The 26,316-nt window shown below is 47.9% G+C and overlaps 1 protein-coding gene across 8 annotated transcripts in view; it reads right to left on the reverse strand.

Moving 5' to 3' along the window:
• Nucleotides 1–26,316, reverse strand: part of COL18A1 (collagen type XVIII alpha 1 chain) — a 219,766-nt gene that overhangs the window by 73,088 nt on the left and 120,362 nt on the right. For all 8 annotated transcript variants that reach the window (XM_067548600.1, XM_067548597.1, XM_067548596.1 and 5 more), the window contains one exon: nt 2,994–3,538. In XM_067548600.1, the coding sequence (XP_067404701.1) occupies nt 2,994–3,538 (545 nt within the window). The remainder of the gene's footprint in view (nt 1–2,993; nt 3,539–26,316) is intronic.

Here is a 26,316-nt window from a genome sequence, read left to right on the forward strand (position 1 = left end):
TGAAGCTAGATGAATTCAGATGGGAAAGAAGGCACACATTTTTAACAGTGAGAGGAATTAGCCACTGGTACAATTTACTAAGGGTTGTGCTGGAGTCTCCACCACTGACCAGTTTTCAGTGAACACTGCATGTTTTTCTAAGGGATCTGCTCTAGCAGTTATTTGAGGGCAGGTCTCTGGCCTGTGCTGTGCAGGAGGTCAGACTAGGTGATCACAGTTGTCCCTTCTGGCCTTGGAATCTCTGAAAGACACACACATCCGTAGCCACACCGGTGTGAGCATCCTACCACTGCTAGTGCAACTGGAGAACACCCTGCTGTAATTCATGTATGCAGCAAGGCAGATGATGTCAGATAAGCACTACACACATTCTTCCAGTTTAGATGTGGACCTGTGCCCCCAGCAGCCTACACTATGGAAATGCTACCCTGACTGCATGGTAAGGGCACAATGAGTTAAACAGGCCCACAAGAATAGGAATTACCAGTACATTTTCCCACTCCCACTGGTTACTCAAAAGGAATTCTTTTTGCTAGTTATCAAACAATAAAATAACTAGCACCCAGGTGTCTGACTGCCCTATTCACATCTAGTGTGATTTACAGCTGGGATTGTCACCATTCCTCAGGGAGTTAGAAACCTGAGTTATACTGATTATGTCCTTAAATCCACGACACAGGCCTTCTGCTGGGGGTTTCAGAGAGGAGATGGCAATGCCTGCCCTACAGCCATGGGATCTTCCTAGGTGTCTAAGAGGCTCAGCACAGAACTAAAATCCCAGGGTGTAAGGGTGCATGTGTGTAAAGGTGGCTTTGAGCCACTTTTTCACTGCTTAATCCTGGGTTGCTCCCAGGGCTGGAGAGGCTCTGGAGTGACTTGGGCAGCCCTGGGATCCTATCTGTTCTAGGGCAGCCTCTGTGGACTGCCCCAGGTGCACAGGCCAGGGTGCAGCAGCCCACCCGAGCATACCCTCTGCACCAGAACTCAGGAGGGGCCCTGGAGGGCAGCCTTACAGCTGTTTCTGCAGTGCCTGTGCTGGGTCTTAGGGCTCCTTGACACCTCTCCGACCCATGCGCCTGGTGTGCAGGGACCAGAGTAGGGGTGAGCATCTCACCCACTGAATCTCACTCCGTTAGGCTTCTTCTGAAAATCCCATCCTACAGCATTATGCAGCTGGGATGACTCCATGAATCCTGAGCGGGGCAGGTTTCTCTGTGAATGGCATCACTCAGCATCTGCTGCCAGCATTGCCAACGTTCACTGAGGCCACTGGCTGGGAAGTATCAATCAGCAACTCATGCTGGGAGACCCATGCTGTGTTCATATTCACGCCCCTCTGAACCCTGTGCCTTCCAGCAGTATAAACTCTTTCTCCCCTGCTGCTGGTCAGCTCAGGGAAGGAAATTTCCTTGTCGTTTAGGAGTAATTCATGAACCATCTGCTTTCTCTTGCATGCTGTTTTTCGGCTGTAGCACCTTGGTTTTCCAAACTGATCATGCTCTTGCACCAAACAAACAAAAACATTCTAAGAGACATAGTCAATCCAGTCAAAGGCCTGGCACCTACCAGGAATGCTGGTACTAAAATATGAAAGATTAACTTCCACACTCCTCGGGGCTACAGCAGGATTCATAGCAGCCTGAAAACAAGTAGGCCTCATCTGACCAAGAATTATTAACCCTTCTGGTTTCCTAAGGAACATTAGTAGTCTCCCTCTCTTCCTCCATTAAGACCCTTGGGTCTGAACTGTAGCAATTACAGTCATCAATTGAGGCAATTTTTAAACTTAGAAACAAGGGAATTTTGTGAGGTCAGCTAATTAAAAAAAAAAGAAGCAGTAGCAGCAAGCATCGTTTTACTTAGCATATATTGTTCCTGTACAGTTGTATGCTGGGTGAAAGCAATTCAATCCAAGACAAAATTCTAACTGCAAGCACTACCGATTGTTAGAAACAACTGTGCTCTGTTCCAAAAGCCTCACAGTAATATTTCCATGCATGTTTAAAAGAGTTTCATTTACAACATTGTACGACCCTGTTAAAATGTACTTCTTTTTAAAAATGCTCCACTAATCACCTACTTTCCTTGCTTTTCTAAGCATTTCCAATTATTTTGGCAAACAGTCAAATATCTGCCAACAAAGATATGCTTTGGTGCAATTAAAATTGTCCAGCTAACACACAATATTTTATCTGCCAAGCCAACAGGCAGCAAAGGAGATCAGTATTTTTAGAAGAGTGCAGATTCAAACTACTCCTTATGATAGAGCATGCATTTTCTCTGCCAGGGATTTGGAAAGGGATTTGGAGCAGGGATGGGTGCTATGGAAATACACCACCACTACTGAATCTCATTCTCTTGCTTGCATTCCAGTCCACAAGCTACTGCTCCTATTCTTGGAAATGAAAAGCAAAGTTTACCATTGTAAACTATTTCTGAAAAATGCACAGAAATGTTCTCCTATGGGTGCTTGCTAGGGCCTGGGTCTACACTACTGGTGAAATTTGGCAGCAGTCGACAGGAGTGACACAAGCTACGCAGAGTTGTTTGTGTAACTTCCGTCGACTTCATAACTTCCATTTAGCGTGCTGTCTTCACTGCGCTGCGCCGACGGGAAACGCATACCCATCGACGCAGTGCTACGCTTTTTGGGAAGGTGATTTTATTAAATCGACTTCCGGATCGATTGAGCGGGTCTTCACTGCTGCTCAGTCGATCCAGATAAATCGATCTGATGGCAATGAATTTGTTGCTGTCAGGGCAGGCATACCCTAGGACATTGACACAGCCTCAATTAAACCTAAAACCCTTTGGACCTCCAAATCTAGGAAAAGCCCCACCTACAAGGACCATGTCTCAGCCAAGTTTCAGGCAGCTCTTTTGCTGTAGTACTGTTAAAAACATATTAGGAATTTAAAAAACAAACAAACAATCAAGCTGCTACCTATCCATTTTGTGCTACTGCTTTCATTGCAATCCTGTACAGAACTTACCTGGTATTTGTCTGGATCAGCCCCACCAGCCTGAGCCACAAAGAGCCCAGAGCCATCCTCCAGTTCCATCTCATCGGGGGAGCGCTCAAAGCGAATCCGGCGAAACTCCTCGCAGTTCAGATACAGAATCACCTCGTCCTCCACCACACTGATGGCAAAGCGAGTCCACTCGTTCACCAGGGAATGCACGGAGAACGTTGCAGCTGCATATGAGCGCTCAGAGCCTGGCTCCGTGTAGTAGAAGATGATCTGTTGCTTCCTGTCCTTCACATCGGAGAGCTTCACTCCAACGTAGATGACTGTCTGTGAGGCATCTGTGATGGCAAAGAGCACGCCAGCCTTGTCAGTTGCGGGCCGAATGAGGAAAAGGAGCGAAAAGTCTCTATAAAAGGGGCTAGGCAGATGGTAGCGGGCCACTTGACCAGTGTTGGCATCCAGTCCGAAGACATAGCTGAGACTTCTGTCAGGCCCAGAGACTTGGGTTATCTGCTCTGGCGGGGGATCTCCAATCAGTTGCAAGAGACTGACTTCTGTGCTGAAATTTTCTGTAAGAGAAGAAAACGGAGACATCAAAAACAAGCACATCATAGCTCAATGCAACAGTGGGACACTCCCTCAGTGCCTTGGAGGGGAAGATGCACATTAACGCTGAGTGCACCATAACCACTGGTCTATGCTGACCACAAATGACACCTGCAGGAGATCACCATGTGTGCTGATGTGTGTATGGGCTCCGTGCAGACACACAGATTGATCCATGCGTGTGCCACTGCTGGGTTAGGATCTGTGTCAGCCCACACGCTGCAGACATTTAGGACGATTGGTGCAGAGCAGGACAGCTGCAGCACTAATCGGTCAAACCAGGAGCAATGATAGTTCCTAGGCTCTCCTCCTTCACTGGAGTATGCACTGCTCCAAGGTTTTAGCGCTGGGAGGTTGGATAATTATTGAGAAGCACAGCATCTTATTACTGATTGGCCAGAACTCTGGTGAGTATTTTAAAAGTGCCGTTGTTTTTTTGAAGCTGCAACACAGCGACGGTGGCTTTAGACTGAAATGTTCACACTCCCATCTCTTTCTCATTTGTTTTTGCCCTAAACTGAATGAACGGAAAATCCTGGTTGGTTCCATAGCTAGTTAGCCTGGACTTTTTAAACCATCTCTTACTTGGGTCACATTTTTCTTTGGTGTCCTGGTGTTAGTGGCTGGATAAAGACGATCTGAACTGGCTTTGCTATACAACCCTGGGGGTACTGTGCTCTGTGTCTTAAGCTACCTGGCAGTGAGGCTGCACATGGGGCTAGTTAGACTTCTCTCACAAAGGTGAAGACAATCAGTGAGGCAAATGAGGTTGTTTATGGCCCTCTTTCTGATCACGTTCCTTTACATTCACCACAGAGAAAACTTTCCTACTTGCCCTTCACTGGGGGAAAGAGGAGGGAATACAACATCTGGAACAGAAACAAGGAATCATTCACATCAGGAGCAAGTGTGTTATCAAACCAAAGACGGGAGACACATTTTGTGTTCCTGAGCCTGGAGTCTGAGACAAGCAGACCCTGTCACAGCCATTAACAGAACTTATGTACACCCATGGTTAGTAGCAGGTTTGCAGACACAAAGCAAAGTGAGGTCCCCACGTCCCGAAGAATGTATTACACTCCGACAGCCCCCTTCAAACACAAACACGCTTCATGTATGCAGGTGCTTAAATTGGGTTTTAGAGACAAAGTGTGTACTTTGCTGAATCGGGGCCTAAATTAACTGGGTAAACTCTTTGATCCCAGAGCAAAAGAAAACATGTTACACCAAAGACAGAAAAGAGAAGGAACTGGCTCATCCCTTTTGGGTACAGACAGACAGACAGTGCTGGTGTAGGGTTCAGCCAAGGTTTTTAATTGAAGGCTTTATTTGGGATCACCCCCTTGTTCTGTGCCCCGTGTTACTAAAGGTGGCAGTTATTTTGGATAATGGGAGCTGGATGTGGGGTGTGTTCTATTAGGGTCACCTGCTGTCCGGTGTCTCTGGTGGAAATCTGGCCTCAGAGGAGCTCAAGTGGGCTAGACAGGCAACGAGTGCACTGAGCATTGACTCAAGGGGAGAGGCTGCAATCCTTGCCAAGAAAGACTGTGAGGAAGCCCCGGCAATGAGCGTGGTGGCAGTCAGAGTACGGCAGCCTGGGGGCTATTACGCTTGGATTCAGACAGGAACAAGTGTTTGTTGCCACAGGGTGTCCTTGGAGGGCTGGGAGTCATAGGATTGGGAAGGCTCACACGATAGTTCATCTCACACTGGGCTCGTTCAAAACCCGTTACTGAAACACGCGGGCCAGTTTTCTGCTTGCAGCCATACCCACACAGCCCCGCTCATATTCGCGACGGACAACAGAAGCTTATTCTCCAGCTAACCGTGCCAAACTTGGCCCAGTGAGTCCAGTAACACCTGTCCAACCCCCTTCTTTCCCATTTCCTTCCATTTGTAGTATTTTGTTCCCACACAGGATAACGACAACTCTGTTTCCAGTGAAAATGCCACTGCACAACCAAGGGAGAGATGGAAGCAGGTGGCATTTAGAGAGAGAATTCACATAGATGACACATGCGTCTCCTGTCTCCTCACACTTCAAGGCTCGGAGCTCCAGCAGTCACATAAATAAGCATTACTGATTTTTCTTCTTTATAGCAACCGACGGTTGCAGCTCATACAAATTACACAAGAAAATAGAGCGGAGCCCAAGAAACAACTACTGCCATCCATGACTGGCCTGTAAGCACCAACCCAACAAATGCTGACTTTCTCCACTGCCCACGGTTTTAATCATTAGAGGGGATTAGTCCCAAGGGGAGAAGGGAATTTTTATGTGGGGGACTTGGGGAAGAAAGTCAGGGTCATTTAATAGACATCTCTGTTCCCTGTGAGATTCCCCCCAAGAAGAGTAAACAAACACTGGTTCCTTCGAGGGTTTATGGGACAACTCCCATGTCTCAAGCGTGTATAATGTTTGACAGGCACAAAACACGTTACCTAATAAATCCAGACTTACTGAACTTGGGTCTGGGGTGGCTTCCGACAGCAGCCAAAGGCTGATGCAGGGCAAGGCAAAAGGCAAATATGGTGTAAAAGCCATTGACACTCAAAGCCCATCTAGTGTTCCTTCTGAGACACAGAACAGCCGACGTTCAGCCGGACGCCAAGTTCACCTCTGGGGAGTGAAAAGCCCAGACAAGGCTTATTCAATAGACAAGACCCATCCCACCAGTGCTGAACCGGTCTGCTGTGGGGGAAAGCGTACAGCTCGGCCTGTCCAGGGCAACACAGCCCCGGGATCGCCCAGCATACATGCGGCAGCTCCCTCACAGGGTGTGTTTGCCCTGCAGCCAGAAGGTGTGGTCACAGCACATGCAGACGTGCCTGAGCTCACCCTGACCTAGCCAGATCAAAGCTTTTGCGAATAACCACTGCAGTGGGGCCATGGGAGCCTCCCAAATGCAGCCCCGGTGTCCTGGGCAGGGCTGTGCTGCCGCCCCTGCTCTGCTGCTGTTACGGGAGCAATCCCTGGTCTAGGCTGATCTAGCTAGGTCAAGGCTAGCTCTGGTACGTCTGCGCGGGCGGTGATCACACCTGTCCTGTTGTGCACAGGGGACTGTGGTGGGCTGGCTTTAATGGAAGCATGTGTCTTCTACATTCCCTGCCCTCATTGTTCTCACATGAGCCCAAGCTGCTCCCTGCTGGGACAGTCAGGGACCCTGGTTTGCTGGGTCTGACCTCCTTCATGGCAATTGGGTCAGCACAGGTAACCTGGAGATGGATCCATTCGCCCTCTGCAGCACAAGCCCCAATTTTTCCCCGAGGAGGTGGCCGCCTGATTGTGTGTTTAAATTCCTGCACACCTGCTCAGCCTGTATCACGTCTGACTGGCACTAGGCATGGCACGGACAAGATACAGGATGGTGCTTACGAGTGCAGGTGGAGAGAGAGATGGAATTTGCCTCCTCCACTCTGCCATGGCGGTGGGTACAGCTACTGTTAGAGATGCACCATGGGAAGCAAGGCCCAGCCCAGAACTTCTCCTTTGCCATCAAATCCCAGGGTGAAATGCTGCGTGGGTGTATTGAGGGCAACAGAGGGCTGGATGCACTCCAGCATAAAAAGAGCTCAAGGAGTCTCCCCATTGCATTTGAAAGCCCGGAGGCCTGGTATGGTGCAGACATTCACACTCACCAAGTTACAACTCAAATACCATTAAATGGAAAACACAACAGGTTACAGGCTAACTCCTTAACAAGCCCTCGAGTAACGGAGGATGGGCAGACACTGCTCTAGCCACGCCAGTTTACATTAAGCTGCTGCAGTCCTCTGGGCACTGAAGAACGGGACTTTTTACAGCACACTTTGGTGCACGATGCTCCAGAGATCCCTTCAGAGGAAGTGTGTGCCCAGTGCTGTTGGTGCCCTCAGCGTGCGAACGAGCAGCTCACAAAATCACAATGACAGACCACCACCAGTACAGACCCTTGCACGTTATTCCATTCCCAAGGCCACGCTGACATGCCATGGAGAAGCTCAAATGAGCCCCCAGGCCCTAATGAGAATGTTGCAGATTATGAATGCTCATGTAAAGCAGCATCTGTGGCTCTCTGGCAGCAGCTGCCGTCCGGGGGTCAATTTACACTAGCACCTGGTTCAGTGGAGTTTGTTATTTTTTCTTGGACAGAAAATCGAATTCCGCCTGCAAGAGAGCTGGGATCCCCTGCAGCAAGCCTCAGGCGGCTCTGCTGAGGGGGTCACGCTGGAAATTTCTTCCTGAGAATGTGAACCGAGCAATGCTGCCTTCCCCTTCTGTTCTCACAGCTTGGCCACCAGGAGTCTGCACAGCTCCGTCAACTTTTCTAGCCACTCAGCCAAAGAGGTTAAGGAAAAAACAGAACTCCAGGGCTGAGAATCTCACCATGCCCCTGAGCACGCCAGGAACAGACCAGTGTGCTTGAGATTGTCAAGGGCCGCCACACAGGGCGACACAATTCCCGTAGGCCTGGCCTCCACAAAGTGCATCAGGCTTAGCTAAAATCGGTTTTCAAGTCAATTCAGCTAACCCATTGCACCCCCTGCCAGGGTAACAAGCAGCTTCCCTCACCTGAACCCAGAGAGCCACCACATCACACAAAGGGCTCCTTCTCTTCGCTAGAGACCCCAGCCCACTGGGCAGCACGCACTGCCCCCCTGTGACTAACCATTCTCACTGACCTGGGGAGACGGGGTCAGTGGGTGGGCATGAATCCACCTCTGCCCTGGCACCAGAGGGCAGGGCTGGACAGCAGCACCTGTACTCATGAGATGGCAAGCACTGCCGCTGCTCCTGGGCTGGAGACACAGTTGGGACGGAAAGCCTCTTACCGCTCCTCGAGCCGTCCCATCACCACTGACTGAGGCACTTTTGGTTCTCATCCCAAGGCTCCCTGATGGCAATGATTTGGAAGAATACATAAGATCACTGCTGGTAAAGTTTGCGCACAAAGACCGGCGGGACGGTAAACAACAACGTGGATAGAAAGAGATCTGTTTCGCTTGACAGGCTGGGCTCATTTGTACAACATGGCTTTTGATACAGGGAAATACAAGATCCGACATCTAGGAAGAGTGAATGTAGGTTGTGCTCATGTAGCACTGACAGACCCTGGTCGTCAGCAGGCGGGATCAAATCTGGGACCCCTAAAGCTTAGGGTATGCAGGATCTAAAAGCCATATGGCCCTTATCCAAGGCTGTAGTAGGCTCATCAATTTCTAGTGGGGCCACTAGAGGGGGACAGAGTGCCACACCAAACCGGCCTGGGCTATACTTACAAGATGGGGACGGTAACATGGACAGCAGCGACTCTAGAAAGGGGTGGGGGGGGCCCGGTGGAGAACCTACTGCATGAGTTCCCTGTGCGATGCTGCGGCTCAGAGAACGAACGTGATCCTCAAAACATGTAACGATCGGGACATCAAGTAGGAGTGGGGAGCTGCCATTTCTTCTGCATACAGCAATGGGGAGGCCAGTACTGGATATTGCATCCAATACAGTGGATAGAATCATAGAAGATGAGGGTTGGAAGGGACCTCAGGAGATATCTAGTCCAACCTCCTGCTCAAAGCAGGACCAACCCCAACTAAATCATCCCAGCCATGGCTTAATAGGTAAGTTGGGTGGGATACTTTGTGAAGGACCTTTCAGATAGGGGCAAGCTCCTCAGCGCAGTGGAGGAGAAGAAGTCAATGGAAAGACGGAGATGCAGTAGGTGTGATGGGCAAGGACAACCATCTGAGCAGTAGTGTTTTGGATGGACTCGAGAGGGATGAGGTTTCGGTAGTCAAGCTGTGAGAGAAGGGCCTAGAGAGAGATTTGGTGGTGCTGACCAACAGGAAAGTCTGGATCTGCTCCTTGATACATAGGGCAGGCATTTCCAATGACGAGGTCAACAGCAAGATATATGCATTTACAATGTTTTACAAAAGCAAAACATTTGTGAGCCAAATTTTGCACCTACAAGAGAACGCCATGTCAGGCTAGGGACCTGAAGACATCTTAGCCATGGGAGTGGGCAGCAAAGGAAGCAGTATTACATGACAGAGCATTGCACTGATCCATCCAAGGCAGACAACGCAGTGGAAGGTCTTTGTCAGAAACAGTGAAGGCTCTGGGAGGAAGCAGAGATTTGGAAGGAAGGGACAGGACCTAAAACCACGGCGAGAGTACAAGATCTACAGAGACTTTAAGAAATAGCCACATGTACGTGCCTAAGGCCTCGCCTACTCCGCCGGCGGCAGTCAACAGGAGATACTTAAGCTAAGTAGAGTAGCTTGCATATCTCCCTTTGACTAACTAACTTTTACTTACTGAGGCGTCTCCACTGCACTGTGCCAACGGGAAACGCCCTCTGGTTGATGCAGCCTTACGCTTTTCGCAGGGGTGGGATTTACAGGCACTTCCGGGATCAACTAAGCAGGTCTCTACTGCCTGCTCAGTCGATCCCGTGGCATAAATCCGGCAGTGCCGACAGCAGTGTAGACATACCCTAATACTTTGCAGGCAATGGGGAAATGGGTGACATCTGGTTGCCATCATTTGCATTCTTTCAAGCCCCAGGGGTATGCCATGCCATGCCACAGGTTTGTGGGGGCAGGAATGCTGGTGGAGCAGTGAGGAGCAGGGCCTTGGCCTGTGTAACATGTGGGTACATCTGCCCTTGGGGGCAGCAACAGCAATCCAGTAGCCCCGACTATATGGGAGCCCTGCCGGTGAGAACATGGGTGTGTAGCTATGCTGCGGTGGGTAGCATTAATGAGAGGAAAGCTCACGAGAATCTTAATGGGAATGCACAAAATCCCCCTCCCATCCCACCCGCAGTGCCATCCAACCTCACAGTCCTCCTTCCTCAGCTGCATGGGAAAGTGTCCTAGATCGACACTCCATGCCTAGAGCCTGAAAGCTTCCAGATGAGATAATTGCAAGACGACAAGCCCTTTTATTTTTCTCAAGGCATGTAGGGATTTTCTAGCCAGAAGGTTCTCCCCACCAGCCCCAGCTGAACATCTGTCTCTGTGCAAGGCAGCCTTCAGTAAATTCCTATTGTCTTGGCAACACTGATCCGCTCCCCATCGCCCACACAATGGGTGCGAAATTCTTCCTAGCATATGTCAACTGTTAGGGCCCATGCCAACTTGGAGCAAGTGATCTGCATTGCACTGCCATTTAACTCCCAGCTTGCCAAGAGCAAGAAGTCAAACTCAGTATCACATCATCCTGCAATTATAGCTGCTCTCTGCTCTGTTTGGAAAACACAACTTCTTCTATTGAGCACTCCATCTCCTGCAAAATTAACAAAAATCTCTGCCACCGGATTCCATGAAATCTCAGTCCAGAAGTGGCAGAGGCACAATGCAAGTGTACATACATGACAGTCACAACAGAGCAAGGGACAGTCAGAATTTTGCTCTGGTTCACTGGCCAGGAACTGCAAACCCTTCATTGTGGGGACACAGCACCACGTCTGGACAGGACACATTTAATCTTTAGAAAAATTCTGAGAATAGTCAATGAAAAACAACCTTGTTGCTCCAAATTTACATCCATACGTGTCAACACCCTGAAGTCAGGGAATGTGAACGCCGGGGTCTTGTAGCACAGGCCTGCTCACACAATAGATGGGTCACAGTATACCTCGCATCCGCACACTGCACAGTCTGTAAGTGAGGTGTTAATGCTCAGAGGACTAATCCTTCCAGGAGAACTGCTCTAGGGTTTTGTTGGGTTTTTTGTAGTTTCAGGTGTTTTTCTTTAGCACATTCAGATCTACAGAAACAGCCCAGCCCAGTTTTGAAAGTGTGACTGTTTCTGTGGCCAGGGAGAGGAGGGAACCTCGGATGAAGCTGTGGTCCTTAAGCGAAGCCCACAGGGCATTTAGACAGCCAGTACCCACCATCAACACAGAGCTTGACTCCACGGCCTGATAATCACCTGGCCAACCCTCAACACTTCTTGGTTTCTATGGCTAGAGCAACCTTGGAGCTGGCTCTGTCACACATGGTGTCTCCAGCTTTCAGTCCCTTTCAGCAGGACCCATTGCCCACAACATCATGAGCGTATGTCTTGACCGGCCTGAATGGATGTGATGGGCAGCAGATCACAAGGGACCACTGGTGAACATTTGCTCTAAAGAATGACCATCGCTCTCAGAAGCTGTATATTTAGAGTGTGGGCTCTCTGCAGCAGGGACTGTCTTGTCTTTTCATTGTGTGCATACAGCACGAAGTCCAGTGAGGGTGTTTTGATCCTTGACTGAGGTCACTTGAAGCTACCACAATACAAATAAATAAACAAATGAAGGATGGTTACTTGTAGCGAGAGTTTTCTGAGATAGTTCTGCATAATCCCACAGGTGGTACGGTACCCCCTTGTGGTGCCTTACAATAAAAACCTCTGCTAGCAGGGTCAGCGAGAACACTCCTGTGCCCCCCCCCCTCCCTCTCCTCAGCATCACAACGCACTGAGGGTGAGACCAAAAAGGGGCAGAGCTCCCTCGCCACCGCAGTTCCTTCCAAGGACTCTGACAGAGAGGGAAAGGCAGGTGGGAAGCATGACTGCAGAGCCACCTCCAAGAACTGCAGTTACAGGGAACATTCCCTTATTCTTCGAGGGGTTTGGCATAGTCTCCCTGATAGGACAGACTGATAGGCAGTGCTGAAAACTAGCCTGGAGGCAGGAGCAGAGTCCTAGCTGAACACAGACTGAAGCAGCACCTTGCTGAACGTGGCGGCCACCCTGAGATCCTAGTGCAGAGCATAGTGCTTGGTGTAAGTATGCACCAAAGTCCAGTTGCAGCTTTGCAGATTTCAGCGCTGGAACCTGCCTAAAACAGGCAGAGGGAGTAGCCACAGATCTAGTGGAAAGTGGTCAAATCGCAGCAGGTACAGGGACTTTTGCTAGTGTGTAACATTCTGCAAGATATCATTTAATCCACTGAGAAATAGTCTGGGAAGAAGCCATATACCCCATCTGGTCCTTGGCACAAGACACAAACAATCTAGGCGATTTATGAAAACCCTTAGTTCTGTCCAGGTAACTGGTGAGAGCCCTTCTATCATCCAAAATATATAGAACCAATCCCCCCTTATTACAGTGCAGCATAGGGGGAAAAAACCCTGCAAATTAATAAGCTGATTGATGCGAAAATCAGACACCATCTCAGGTAAAACTCAGCGATCAGCACCAAGGAGGAACAGGAATTCTCACGAGAAGGAAACACATTTGACAACCCTTTCATAAACCACTGAACAATGAACAAGCAGCGATCTACCATCAACCAGAGTGCAACATGCAAAGATGGCTGCCAAATGAACCTTTAATGAGGAGTTGGAGAACCCCTGATACTTTGAGTACATTAGATATTCCAGAACACAAGGGATGGGAACAGAGACAGGAGAAACGGGTCATCTCTTCATCCAAGTTGGATGTCTGTAACCGTTTCTAGTAGACTGCTTTCATGAGTTAATTAGTATGTCCTGCACAGACGAGGAATGTGACTGTTTAAGAGCAGGCAGAGACAGAATCTAATCGCCCTTGCCCTCTGGGGAGATTGTGGGTTCAGATGAACAATCCTGCTGGGACTGGAGAAGACTCATTAAAACCCCACCAGAAGTTGAAGATCAGGAAGTCGCTGTTGACATGGCTCATCCGGGGCGATGAGTATCATCCATGCGCTGTCCTGTCATATCTCCCTTACCACCTCTGAATCAGTGTGAAGGGGAGGAATGCAAAAGGAAGGTATCTGGAAGCAAAAGAGGCGATACTGTCTGTTGACCCTCGTTCTGAATTGGTCCACCACTGGTAATCCCAGCTGCAGAACACACTTGGAACCAACTGATTCTTTAGGGACCATTCATGCATCTGAGAGCTGTCTCCGTTGAGCTGGTTCCCCTGCCAGATGCTGGGTCACAGGATAAAGTTTGTGACAAATACACCAATCCCAGAAACAAATCTCCTCTGCACACAGGAGAGCACAGTGCCCTCACCCCACCCCTGGCTTGTTGATGTAATACATTGCCGATGTATTGTCCATCACCACCTGCACAACCCTTCCTTGCAGGTGAGGGGGAGGAAGGGGGTGAATGAATGGAGAGCCAGATGAACAGCTTTTAATTACAAAGCCACTATCCAGGATGGACCCGGAGGACTGCACTGTACACCACCGGCACAGCCATTCTGACTGACCACAGTCTTGAGAGACTATGAGATTCGGTGGCATGGTGATCAATGACTGAAGGCTGTCCCAACTTGGCCTGTAACTAGAGATATCCAGTGTTGTAAAGGGCTCATGCTTAGCTAAGACCCATGAGACACAGGATGAATTTTACTCTCTGGGTGGGACATCGCCAGATCTATAACAGGTACTGGCTCATCTTGATAAATCTGTCCTCTAGCAGAAAAACGCTGCCCACCATGGAGTCTAGCATGTTGCATCTAAAGGAGATCCTTGGTCAAGGGCAAAGGATCGACACTGGACAGTTAAGAAAGAGCCAGAGGTCTCAAAAGAGATTGGTTGTGAAGCTGATATGGTTTAACAGATTCTTGTGCAAGGAAGCCTTCCGTAGCCAGTTATCTAAATAGGGGAAAGCAAATATACCCTGATTCCTCAAATGAACTGTTACCACAGAGAAACATTTTGTAAAACCTTTGGGCCTTATGAAAAGACCAAATGGAGCACGCTGTTCTAGACGTGGCGACCAGCCACCTCAAATCGAAGGTACTTGAGGTTATTTGGGCAAATTGAAATATGAAAATTCTCCTTTAGATCGAGCGTTGTGAACCAATCCATGACCGACAGCAAAGGGATTATGGTGGCCAGAGTCAACATGCAGAACTGAAACTTCTGAATGTATTTGTTTAAATTCCGTAAGCCCAGCATTCATCGAAACCCCGCATCCTTCTTCCACATCACAAAATAGCAGGAAGAAAATTCCTGGCCACTCAGGTATTTGAGAACTTCCTTGATTGCACCTATTCGAAACAATCTTCTGCAATAGGAATCACCTTGTGAGAGGGGTGAAGAGGGAGGGCTAAAGAGGAATGGGAGGAAGCAGTATTTGAATTGTATGGCACAGCCTCTTTCGTTAAGCTCTAGAATCCATTAATCTGATCTAATTTGCCTCCATTCATTGATGAAGTGGGCTAGCCTGTCTCCAAAGATGGGGGTAGAATGGTCTGGATTGGCTGATTCTCAATTCCCGATCATCCTATCAAAACTGAGGCCTGTTATTCCGTGACAATGACGCTGATGAGGAAGCAGGCTGTTTGGACTTGGGTCTTGGTTTGAAGGGTTTTTTCCTAGAGTGGCCCTGGTAGGCTGCAAGCTGCTAGTCCTGCTGACATCCCTGGTTTGCCAAAAGATAAGATGACAAACACTGGGGGTCGGTCTGCCTCTGGTATCAGAAAGAGGGAGTGAAGGGCCTCCTTTCAGCAGAGGAAATCAAACCAGAGAGTGAGCAGTCGATCTCATGCCCTTCAGTTTTTCCAGCAATTTGTCTGTTTTTTCACTGAAAAGACTCTCTCCTTTGAAAGGAAGATCCTCAGCTTAGTTCTAGTGTCCACAGCTAGGGACAGCCTTGCGTGTCCTCCTGATGGTCACAGCAAATGTCAATGCTCTGGAAGCAGAGTCCAAAGAGTCAAAACAATGTCCTAGAGTGTACGATTGGTTACCTTCTGGCCCTCAGTTAAGATGGCATTCACCGATCTTCTTCTGTTATCCGGGGAGTCCTGTAAAAATGAGGTCATCTTTTCCCATAGATGAAATTAGGAAAGGGCCATGACCACCTAATAATTTGCCACCCTAATACTCAGGGACGATGAGAACACCTTTCTCCCCAACGAGACAATCCTTTCCCCCTCTTCAGCAGCTGGAACGGAATGTGATAGTCCAGATCCAGCCCTGTTATTGGCAGCAGACACCACAAGTGAGTTAGGGACAGAATGGGCATGAAAGTAGGAAACCCCCTCAGAGGGTATCTGATACAATTTGTCCGCTTTCTTAGAAACAGGTTGGCAAGAAGCAGACAGGATCCACATAGATTTAGCCAGCTGTAGCAAGCCATCCAAAAGGGATAGAGATATTCTACTCCTCAAAGTAGCCTCAAGTATATCAAATACTGAATGAGAAATCTCTGCCACAGGCCTTGCAGGAAGATTTGAATGTGGACACCATATGATCCACCAAGTTATGGAACTGCATAGCGTTGGCAGAAGGAGGGCAAGCCAAAGACACCCTGATATGTCCCTTCAGTGATAAACTGGGCTCATGGTCTATTTCCAGATGTTCCTGATCAAACAGAGAAGCTACCTCCATGGCTTCTTCCTTGGACATTCAGGCATCATAGTTGATAATGCCAATGGATCAGGAGGAGTTAGATCCAAGGCTCTCTGGACCACTATATCCTCAACAGAAAATGCATTTCCTCTCCATCCATTCGAAGGGTAATGAAAAAACTCCTGAGGTGGCCCCCAGTAAGGCCACAGGCCCCCAGGATGGCCAGTATCCCCAGCAACTAGAGTTCAGGGATATGCCTGCAAAAGGCAGACCATTGGGTGGTACAAAGCCACAGCTCTCTGTGCTGTGTACTCTCTAACTCCCTCCAGGCATCCAATACAGACTGTAACGGTAATAACAGACTCTGAAAGGAAGAATGAAGATCCCGCTCTTTGTAGAAATCCTGTAGGTGTCCAAGGCAGAGGAATCATAGGGTGGTCCAGGAGAAGCCTCCTGCATCTTCTGGCTTCCACCTCTTAACGCGGGTGCCCACAGCTGTGCCACTGACTTGAAGGTATAGATTGCCTCCAAATCTGAAGTAGTTGTGGGTCAGGACAAAGTCCAGCTACCAGGTGTTCTTGTGAAACCAGTCAGCTCTACAATGGACTGAGCTTTCGGATGGAGGGGAAGGGAGGGGAGACTACTTTATTAGAGAGCAAGGGTAAATACTGATAAGTGCAGACCTAGGTTCACGTTTTTTGGTTTTGTTTTGTGTTGCACTCAGCTTTTCCCATCACTTTCTCTCATTTCTAGTTAAATCTTTATTCTTGCTTAAATAAACCTTCTTTTATTTTAGAGTTAGTGCTCACTTAAGTGCTGTGTGGCACACAGGAGCGGTGGTTTAAGGTAACACTGGTAAACTGGGGGTACACTGCTCCTTTGTGGGCAGAGGAGCTGGGAATTCTGTGACTAGCCAGTGTCAGGGGCTAGATATCACAGGGGAATGATTCAAGGGAACTCAGGGATTGGGCTGAACCTTTTGTTAATCTGCAAGGCAAAGACAGGGCTGGCATAACCTAGAGGAGAGTGCTTGAGTAGCTGAAAGGCTGGTGGTTTTAGGGGACTGACACCCTGTCAGGCACAGGCAAGACTCTCTTGCACTGGAGGCAAGGAGTAACAAGGTGACTCTCAGTCCTGGGTGCCTGAGAACCATCACAAGGGCCTAGTGAAGTTAACAAAACCAGGAATCTGGTCGGATGCGCACGCATTCAGTAATTCTCAGCATTATCATACCACATAGAAATCCATCAAAAACACTTTCCCCCATGATCATATGTCACACCTCACAGCTGAACTTTGTGCCTTGTCCTGACCCACAACTACTTTAGATTTAGAGAAAATCTATACCTCCAAGTCAGTGACACAGCTATGGGCACCTGCGTGGCCCCACAGTATGCCAACATTTTTATGGCTGACCTAGAACACCACTTCCTCAACACTTGTCCCCAAGCACCTCTCCTTTACCTATGCTACATTGATGACATTTTCATCACCTGGACCCACGGGAAACCCACTGGGGGGAGTGGTAGATACCCTGCAAGGTAGGGATAGGATACAGAGTGACCTAAACAAACTGGAGGATTGGGCCAAAAGAAATCTAATGAGGTTCAACAAAGAAAAGTGCAGAGTCCTCCACTTAGGAAGAAAGAATCCCATGCACAGCTATAGACTGGGGACCGACGAGCTGGGCAGCAGCTCTGCAGAAAAGGACCTGGGGGTAACAGTGGATAAAAAGCTGGATATGAGTCAGCAGTGTGCCCTGGTTGGCAAGAAGGCCAATGGCATATTGGGCTGCATTAGGAGGGGCATTGCTAGCAGGTCACGGGAAGTGATTATTCCCCTCTATTCGGCATTGGTGAGGCCGCATTTAGAATATTGTGTCCAGTTTTGGGCCCCCCAATACAAAAAGGATGTGGACAAGTTGGAGAGAGTCCAGCGGAGGGCAACAAAAATGATTAGGGGGCTGGAGCACAGGACTTATGAGGAGAGGCTGAGGGAACTGGGCTTGTTTAGTCTGCAAAAGAGAAGAGTGAGGGGGGATTTGATAGCGGCCTTTAACTACCTGAAAGGGGGTTCTAGGGAGGATGGGGCTAGGCTGTTCTCGGTGGTGGCAGATGACAGAACAAGGAGCAACGGTCTCAAGTTGCAGGGAGGGAGGTCTAGGTTGGACATTAGGAAAAAGTTTTTTACTAGGAGGGTGGTGAAGCACTGGAATGGGTTACCTAGGGAGGTGGTGGAATCTCCATCCTTAGAGGTTTTTAAGCTGCGGCTTGACAAAGCCCTGGTTGGGATGATATAGCAGAGGTTAGTCCTGCTTTGAGCAGGGGGTTGGACTAGATGACCTCCTGAGGTCCCTTCCAACTCTAATATTCTATGATTCTATGATTCTATGAAACAGTCCCTCGAAGATTTTCACCGGGATTTTAATAATTTCCATCCCACTATCAACCTCAGCCTGGACCAGTCCACACAAGAAATCCACTTCCTGGACACTACAATAAAAATAAAGGATGGTCACATTAATACCACCCTCTACCGAAAACCAACTGACCGCAATACGTATCTTCATGCCTCCAGCTTTCACCCCGGACATATTACATGACCCATTTTCTACAGCCAAGCCTTAAGATACAACCGGATTTGCTCCAATCCCTCAGACAGAGACAAACTCCTACAGGATCTCTATGAAACATTCCTAAAACTACAATACCCGCCTGGAGAAGTAAAGAAACAAATTGACAGAACCAGATGGGTACCCAGAAGTCACCTACTACAGGACAGACCCAACAAAGAAAACAACAAAACCCCACTGGTAATCACCTACAGTCCCCAACTAAAATCTCTCCAACACATCATTAAAGATCTACAACCTATCTTAGCAGATGATCCGTCTCTCGCTCAGGCAGTGGGCGACAGACCCATCCTAGCTTACAGACAGCCCCCCAACCTGAAGCAAATACTCACCAGCAGCCATACACCCTACAAAAAGTCCAACCCAGGAACCTATCCTTGCAACAAACCCCGTTGCCAGCTCTGTCCACACATTGACTCTAGTGACAACATCACTGGTCCTAACCACTTCAATCACACCATAAGGGGCTCATTCACCTGTACATCCACTAATGTTATATATGCCATCATGTGCCAGCAATGCCCCTCTGCAATGTACATTGGCCAAACTGGACTATCACTACGCAAAAGGATAAATAGACACAAATCAGACACAAAAAATAACATCCATAAACCAGTGGGAGAACACTTTAATCTCCCAAGGCACACTGTCACTGACCTGAAAGTCGTCGTATTTCTACAAAAAAACCTCCAAAAACCGACTTCAAAGAGAAACTGCTGAGTTAGAAATGATCTGCAAATTTGACACATTCAAACTTGAGAGATTTGGAATGGCTCTCTCATTACAAGAGGTAAATTGCTTTGCTCACCCATTCTCACCTCCTATTCAATGACTGTCATTAGTCCTCAAGTACTCAGCTTTCATCCACCTCCCCCATTGTTCTCTATGCATTTGTATATCTATGTTTCCTATTTACTGTATCATTCTACCTCTGCATCTGATGAAGTGAGCTGAGTCTCACGAAAGCTTATGCCTACAAAAATTAAATTTGTTAGTCTTTAAAGTGCCACAGAACTCTCATTGTTTTTGCTATATACAGACTAACACAGCTACCCCTCTGGAATAGAAATCCTGGTAAGGGATCAGGGCCCTGCACCATACACACACAGATAGCCCCTGCCCCGAGGAGCCTAGCTTACAATCAATCCAGGCAGAACACATAATAGAAACCAGTAGAAGAAAACAGACATTCAGGAAGAGCAGCATCCCCAGAGGAAAGGAGCCGGCAAATTCACATGCTTGTGGGTGAAGGGGCAAAAATACAGAGAAAATTATGGGCTGCTCTGTCCCCTCCTCCATGGATGGGGAGCTCTGGGAACAAACCTGTCCATAATCAGGGTGATGCACAGTGCTCCACAAATACCTGGGGAGAATCCAGAGGAAGAACTGTAATGTTGCAGCTCTCATCTGACCACCACCACGACAGGGAGATTTCCTAAGGTAGTAGTTACCTAACTCCCACTGAAACTACACCTTTGACAATTTCCTCCACCCCTAGAGGTAGGCTCACCATGGAGGGCTCTACAGTACAGGAGGGGAGAATGTCCTTTACAGCCCAGGAATAATTTGCCTGACCTCAAACATCAAGTACAACAGAAAAACCTTGGTCTGTTTGAGAGAAACGCTAACCACATCTAAACTCATCGCCTCATGAAGAAACAAGAAAGCCAGTCATGCTGGATTTGCATCTGTAATGCCACCACTGGCCATGTAATCTCCAGGAGAAATGATCCTTTAACACACCTAAAATAAGGCTCACCAGAAAAATGGACATGTGGTTGGTATCCGTAAATATATATATATTTTTATTATAGAAGTCCCAGAAAACAGAAACCGCTGGAAAACACCTACTTCCACTGGACAACAAAACGTGTGATGTGCGGAACATTTATTGTAATCCTTCACAACAGAGACAAAACGCTATTACAAGTATGTAAATTTATGCCAGCTGGTCTCGGCTGTGTGAAGTTCAGGACGGTGCCTGCTATTGGACCATGGAGTGGTTCTGTGAGAACAGAGGAAGCGTGCACTGAAATCTTTTACTTCTATGGTATAACACCCAGCATGCAGGGAGGCTGTCAAGACTACAGACACAGCACTTTTGCTTTCCCAAGAAACAGCAACAGGCCTCTCGCAACCCTGCACTGAGCTGAGATTGCACCTCCCAACAGCAGGCAAAAATAGCCACAGCGACACAGGTATCCTGGACAGGAAGCATCCCACACTTGTGGGGACAGGCGAGAAGAGGGATCGTTTTTCAAAATCTATGGATCTAGGTAACACAGTGCTAAATGCAACTGTGCGTGCTGGCCCTGGCACGCTGTGAAGGTGTGGGACTGTTTCTCATAACATATGCCCACCCCTCTCTTTATAAAGGGGTCATAGAACAAGATGCATGGTAGCTTTTTAAGTGTATTTTGCACTTGAGGCAAATAGGGCTATTGTACATATACAACCCTGCTTCCAAAATAGCTTTTCAGCAAGTAGAGTTGGGAGAATTACCTGGTTTTGATCCCAATGCTTACTGGAAGTATTTCAGTTAGCAAAAAAATTATTATTTTAAAGGGATTGCTAAAGATTGCTTTTTTCCAGAGTTGGACCCAGTCATGTCTGACCTCCTACATAACACAGGCCACAGAATTAATTGCTGCTTCAAGTCAAATAGCCGTCCTTGAACAAGAGACAGAAAAACAGTCAGTCGTGATTTTAAAATGCCCAGTGACGGAGAATTCACCATCAACCTCTGGGTAGGTTGTTCCAATGATTTATCACCTTCCCCATTCCAAATTGGCTCCTTTCTTCCAGTTTACCAACCTGCTTCTGGAATCACGAGCAAACACTGCAAACAGCTGTGAATTAAAAAGTTAGGCTTTTCTTGTGGCACGAGTAGTTTACATGAAACAGTCCATCAAAATTAATCTCCCAAAGAGTTCAGAAGTATTTCAGTAACCAGCAACCTCCTTGTTAATACTGACATTTGAGTACCACCCCGAGGGCCAGTCAGGGTCCTGCTGCATCGATGCTGTCAGAGATCAGTATTATTCAAAACCATACAAATTACTGATCGCCCACTATTTGGTTCCATCAACTTTCCCTCCCCTAATGTCTGTCCCACATCCCAGCCAAGAGATCACAGGACTCTCTAGACAGCACTCAGCACACGTAAGGGCAGCAGACCTAGGCTAGCTTGGCTTGAGCTAGTGTGCCAAAACCAGCCGTGTGGCTGTTGCAGCTCGGGCATCCCCTGCTCCCACGTGTCTGAGTGCTGGTAGACAGCTGGAGTCTCTGCCCGAACTGCAACGTCCACACGGCTATTTGTAGTGTGCTGTCTCGAGACCCCCGGCTGGCTGCCAGGTGTAGCCCAGGCACGTCCTACCAGCATAATGCAAACACATCGTGCCCCACAGCTGGATCCCCGGGCCACATCAGGAAGGGCACAAACACAGGCAGATATCTCCAAGCAGAGACAGCTTACAAATTCTGTCCTAGTAAACCAGGGGAGAAGAGCAGAGCTGAATTTGAATGTATGTGCAGGATGGGGCAAAGAAGAAGGGGGAAGCAGACGGATTTGCCAGTGGGGTGGGCTGCGTGCCATGAAAAAGACTGCAGAGAGCTGGGATCACTTCTAGCCCTGATCAAGATTCCCCCCAGTGCTGCTGACTACAACAGCCTATTGTCCTATAGCCATTGGCAGCTGGGAATAGCACAAGAAATGAATGCCAGAAAGCTTGGGATGTGATGCAACTATTTTGCCCCTGAGCTGGTGCCATGAACGGAACACCGGCTGTTCCAAATTCCCACGTTGCTGAGACTCCCAGCAGTATCACAGCAAGGCTGATAAAACCCAGGCCTGAAGCTTTATTGTCTTTGAAACCACTGGAGTCACTTCAAGCCGACAAGATCCACATCTATCACATGTAGAGCACCAGAGAAAATAACCTGGCACTCCGCTTCCTGAGCATAAATTGTCAATCCCTTAAATCCACTAAAACAACAGTAGAAAACAACAATTTTTCAGCCAAGAAGAGGAGCAACATGAAGGGTTAAGCACGAGGTTAAAAGCTACCAACAGATACATGAATAAGAGAAACTGCTGCAAGAACTCCAGGTGACAACAGTTCTTCTGCCTTTGGAAAATATTGGCCCTGATTCTCCTCTTTCTTGCAACACTTTACAACAAGGCAAATCCCTGGGGGCTGACTCCCAGTTACTCCATTTTGAGCATGGGGCAGGGATGGAGGACTGGGGCTTGCTATATTCGGAGACCATGAAGGGATCTGCCTGGTGTCCAATAAAAGTTAGAGCAGTCTCAGAGCCACTCCAACTTATGCTCTACTTCCCACAGCCCCTTGTGACTGCAACCCACACACTGCCATCTACAGGCTCAGAAACCAGATGGCAAAAAGTTTATAATTTAAAACAATCTCATAATTTTGGGGGCTTGACTCTCGCTCCCTGAACACCCATGGTTGACATAGTAGAGAAACATTCCTGTTGCTTCTGGAGCCCGGATACTGGAGCATCATGCTGACACGGCATCCTAAGTGTACCATTAACCAGAGACTGAACCTCGCACAAAGTGATGCAGACATCAACAGATTCCTTCAGCTCACCGGCCCCTGTGACACGCAGATCTCACTGCAGGATTGGGGCCAGCTCCACATGAATACTGCCAGCTCTTCCTCCCTTGTTTAAAGCATGACTTAATTTAATCAGAGAGAGTCTCTTTACATACACATCATACAGTGCATACAAACATCCCTCTTCACCTATGGAGCTTCAGAAACATGCAGCACTGATTTTTTAGGAAAAGTAAGTAACGTAATGGAGTAAGTATGAAGAAAAGCAAAAGTCCTATGTACTCAAAGCTAAAATATATTTTTATATGGAGAGAATATTTGGCTTTATACATTATGTCTTATATTATATTATAAATATATGACTTTTCATATTCTATCAAAGGAATGAGTCAGATAGTAGTAGTAGAGTGACTGCATAGCTGAAAGCAGCAGCCGTTCCATGCTCAGTCGTTGCTCTAACACAGCCTCAGATGTTAGACCTGTTTTCCTAGCTTTCCATCTATTAATTATGTGAACAGGACCCAAAAGGAGGGACTCCATAAGACATAAGAACATCAGAATGGCCACACTGCGGCAGACCAGTGGTCCATCTAGCCCAGTATCCTAGCTTGTGACAGTGGCCAGTGCCAGGGTCTTCAAAGGGAATGAACAGAGCAGACAATCATTGAGTGATCCATCACCTATTGTCCAGTCCCAGTTTCTTGCAAACAGAGGCTAGGGACACTCAGAGCATGGGGTTGCATCTCTGCCCATCCTGGCTAATAGTCACTGATGGAGCTATCCTCCAGGAACTTTAGCTCTTTTTTGAAGCCAGTTATAGTCTTGACCTTCACAACATCCTCTGGCAAGGAGTTCCACAGGTTGACTGTGGACTGTGTGAAGAAATATTTCCTTTTATTCGTTTTAAACCTGCTGCCTATTAATTTCATAGGGTGACACCTGGTTCATCTGTTATGTGAAGTAAATAATCCTTCCCTATTCACTTTCTCTGCACCCGTCATGAATTTATAGACCTTTTATCATATCCCTCCTTAGTCACCCCTTTTCTAAGCTGAACAGTCCCATTCTTTTTCTCTCTCCTCCTATGGAAACTGTTCCATACCCGTAATCACTTTTGTTGCCCTTCTCACTTCTAACAAGGGAAAGGGGTGTCTTCTTGTGAACAAGCACCACCTTTCCTACAACCTCAGCTTTGTGGTTCCACATTTCCATTGTGGATAATTTACAACAATAAATGACACCAATAAAAGGTTCATAAAATTAGGTCTAAAATGAATGAAGTCCCTCTGTATGAGGGACAGTTGTGAAATACAGCAGTTGCTGCTTTATTGAGAGGAAGTGTTAAGCCACAACAACGAGATCTCTTCCTCACTCTTGGCAAACAACCAATATTTCCACCCAAATATTCACAAGAGAGCAGTCCATCTGACAAGCTGCTATAAGCCAGAGGGAAAGATAATTGCATTCGCTCTTCATTGCCATTTTAAGCCAACGTTTCTTGGAACAGAAGCCATCCACTGGACTGAAATGCCAGCTTTGTGCGCTAGGATTGGGAAAGGACACCACTTTCAGAGCTTCACTCTGTTTAAGGTAAAACATGTTAATATTTTTTCTCCATTAACACACACAAACGTAAGTGGTTAAGCTAATCATGCACTCTCCAAGGACTGAAACGAATGTTAGTCAATCTGGTACATTTTCATCCTAACCATCAACCTTTGGAAATTATCGATCATACAATCAAGATAAATATTTGCCCCTACAGAGAGCCGAGGAGAGTGGAGGCATATTACCTGGCAGGGAAATGTTTGAATCCACTTTAAATGTACCTAAAACCCTCCACAAATCTTTACTTAAAAGGAATAAAAACATCCAGAGAGCAGTGATGCAAGATGGCATTGCCTTTCCCTGACCACTCAGCAAACGGAATGGGAACAACAGCTAAAGATGAGGAAATAACTAAACATTCCTAACATCAACAGCTTTGTTGCCTGGAATCACAAGCACACTGTGACAGAGATGGCAAAGCAGGTCAGCATTGCCTGAGACAGGGCATCATACACAGCGGGGATGTTCGTGGAGGGGGAAACCTCACCTCAATGAGTTAACTGATCCATGTAGAGGGAACAGAAAGGGGAGATGTAGCAGCAGAAAACTAACCCGGGGACATCAGAAGAGTGTAAAATACAGTGATATTGCCAACCCCAATCCGTCAAAAATCAGGAGTCAGACCTTAAAAAGCATGAAGTTGGCTTAAAACCACAAGATTTTGATAAAAATAATGAACATTCTATTCTGCTCTTTGCATTTGTCTCCCGGCTTCTAAGGTACACGCCAGTCACTTTTGCAAACCTCCCTCTCCAAGCTCATGCCCTGGCTTGGAAGCACTATGGAATGACAGAACTCTCCAGGCCTCTTGGAGGACACGCTTTTCGGACACAACCCTGTCCATAGCACGCAGCATGTAGGGCTCCCTGTTTGCCATGCTATTGTTAATGCACAATTATAGGTGCCTTGGCATTCAACTGTATGGGATAGGGGAGGAAGTGGATTTGTGGTCCCCTGATACAGGGCCCACTGGGCTGCTCTGCCTGCCGCAGCTCCCAAGGGGTTTTGAAGTGCTGTAGCACTCTGGCCACGCCCTCAGTACATCCCTGCACTGGAGTTCACCCTGGCTGGATGGCCACTTTGCGCAGCTGGAGCAACAATGTGGCCGCGGCAGGAGCCTGGATCGAGCGCTGGATTTGTAACAGCTCAGCTGCTCCCGCTGCCTCTCTGCCTCTCACAGAGCCCATGGGCCGAATCTGCCGGGCACAGAGGAGAATCCCTCACCAATCTCTGCCTGGGGGCTGGGCCTGCCCCAGTCCTAGAGCTGCATGGTACGCGTGGCAGCTGGTGTCCTGCTGCCCAATTTGATCTGTAAACGGCTCTATCGGTGCCTTGGTTTCAGACATCTTCTATGTACCTTCGGTTTCCAAACGCAGCTCAGTGCAGGGAAGTGAGAGACCCCTCCCCAAGAGAGCTGCTCCTCAAGGCTCCCAGGAGGGTGTGTGCTCAGACACACCCAGGGAGAGAAAGATCCTAAGTGTGAAAGCTAAATCTTCTAGGCTACCTATCAGTCCTTCTGGCCAATGCTGGCATTTTCCCTTTCAAGGACTCATGCCTGCCACAGGCTCAAAGAGCCAGTGGGAAAAGCCTCAGATGCCCTGCCTTACAAACCTGAGAAAGAAAACAAAGCTGTTGAGTATCTAGAGAAAACAATGAAGCTAATT

This window comes from Emydura macquarii, unplaced genomic scaffold, assembly GCF_026122565.2.
Source record: "Emydura macquarii macquarii isolate MOO-44397 ecotype Brisbane River unplaced genomic scaffold, CSIRO-AGI_Emac_v2 contig_1253, whole genome shotgun sequence".
Classification (NCBI taxonomy): Eukaryota; Metazoa; Chordata; order Testudines; family Chelidae; genus Emydura; species Emydura macquarii.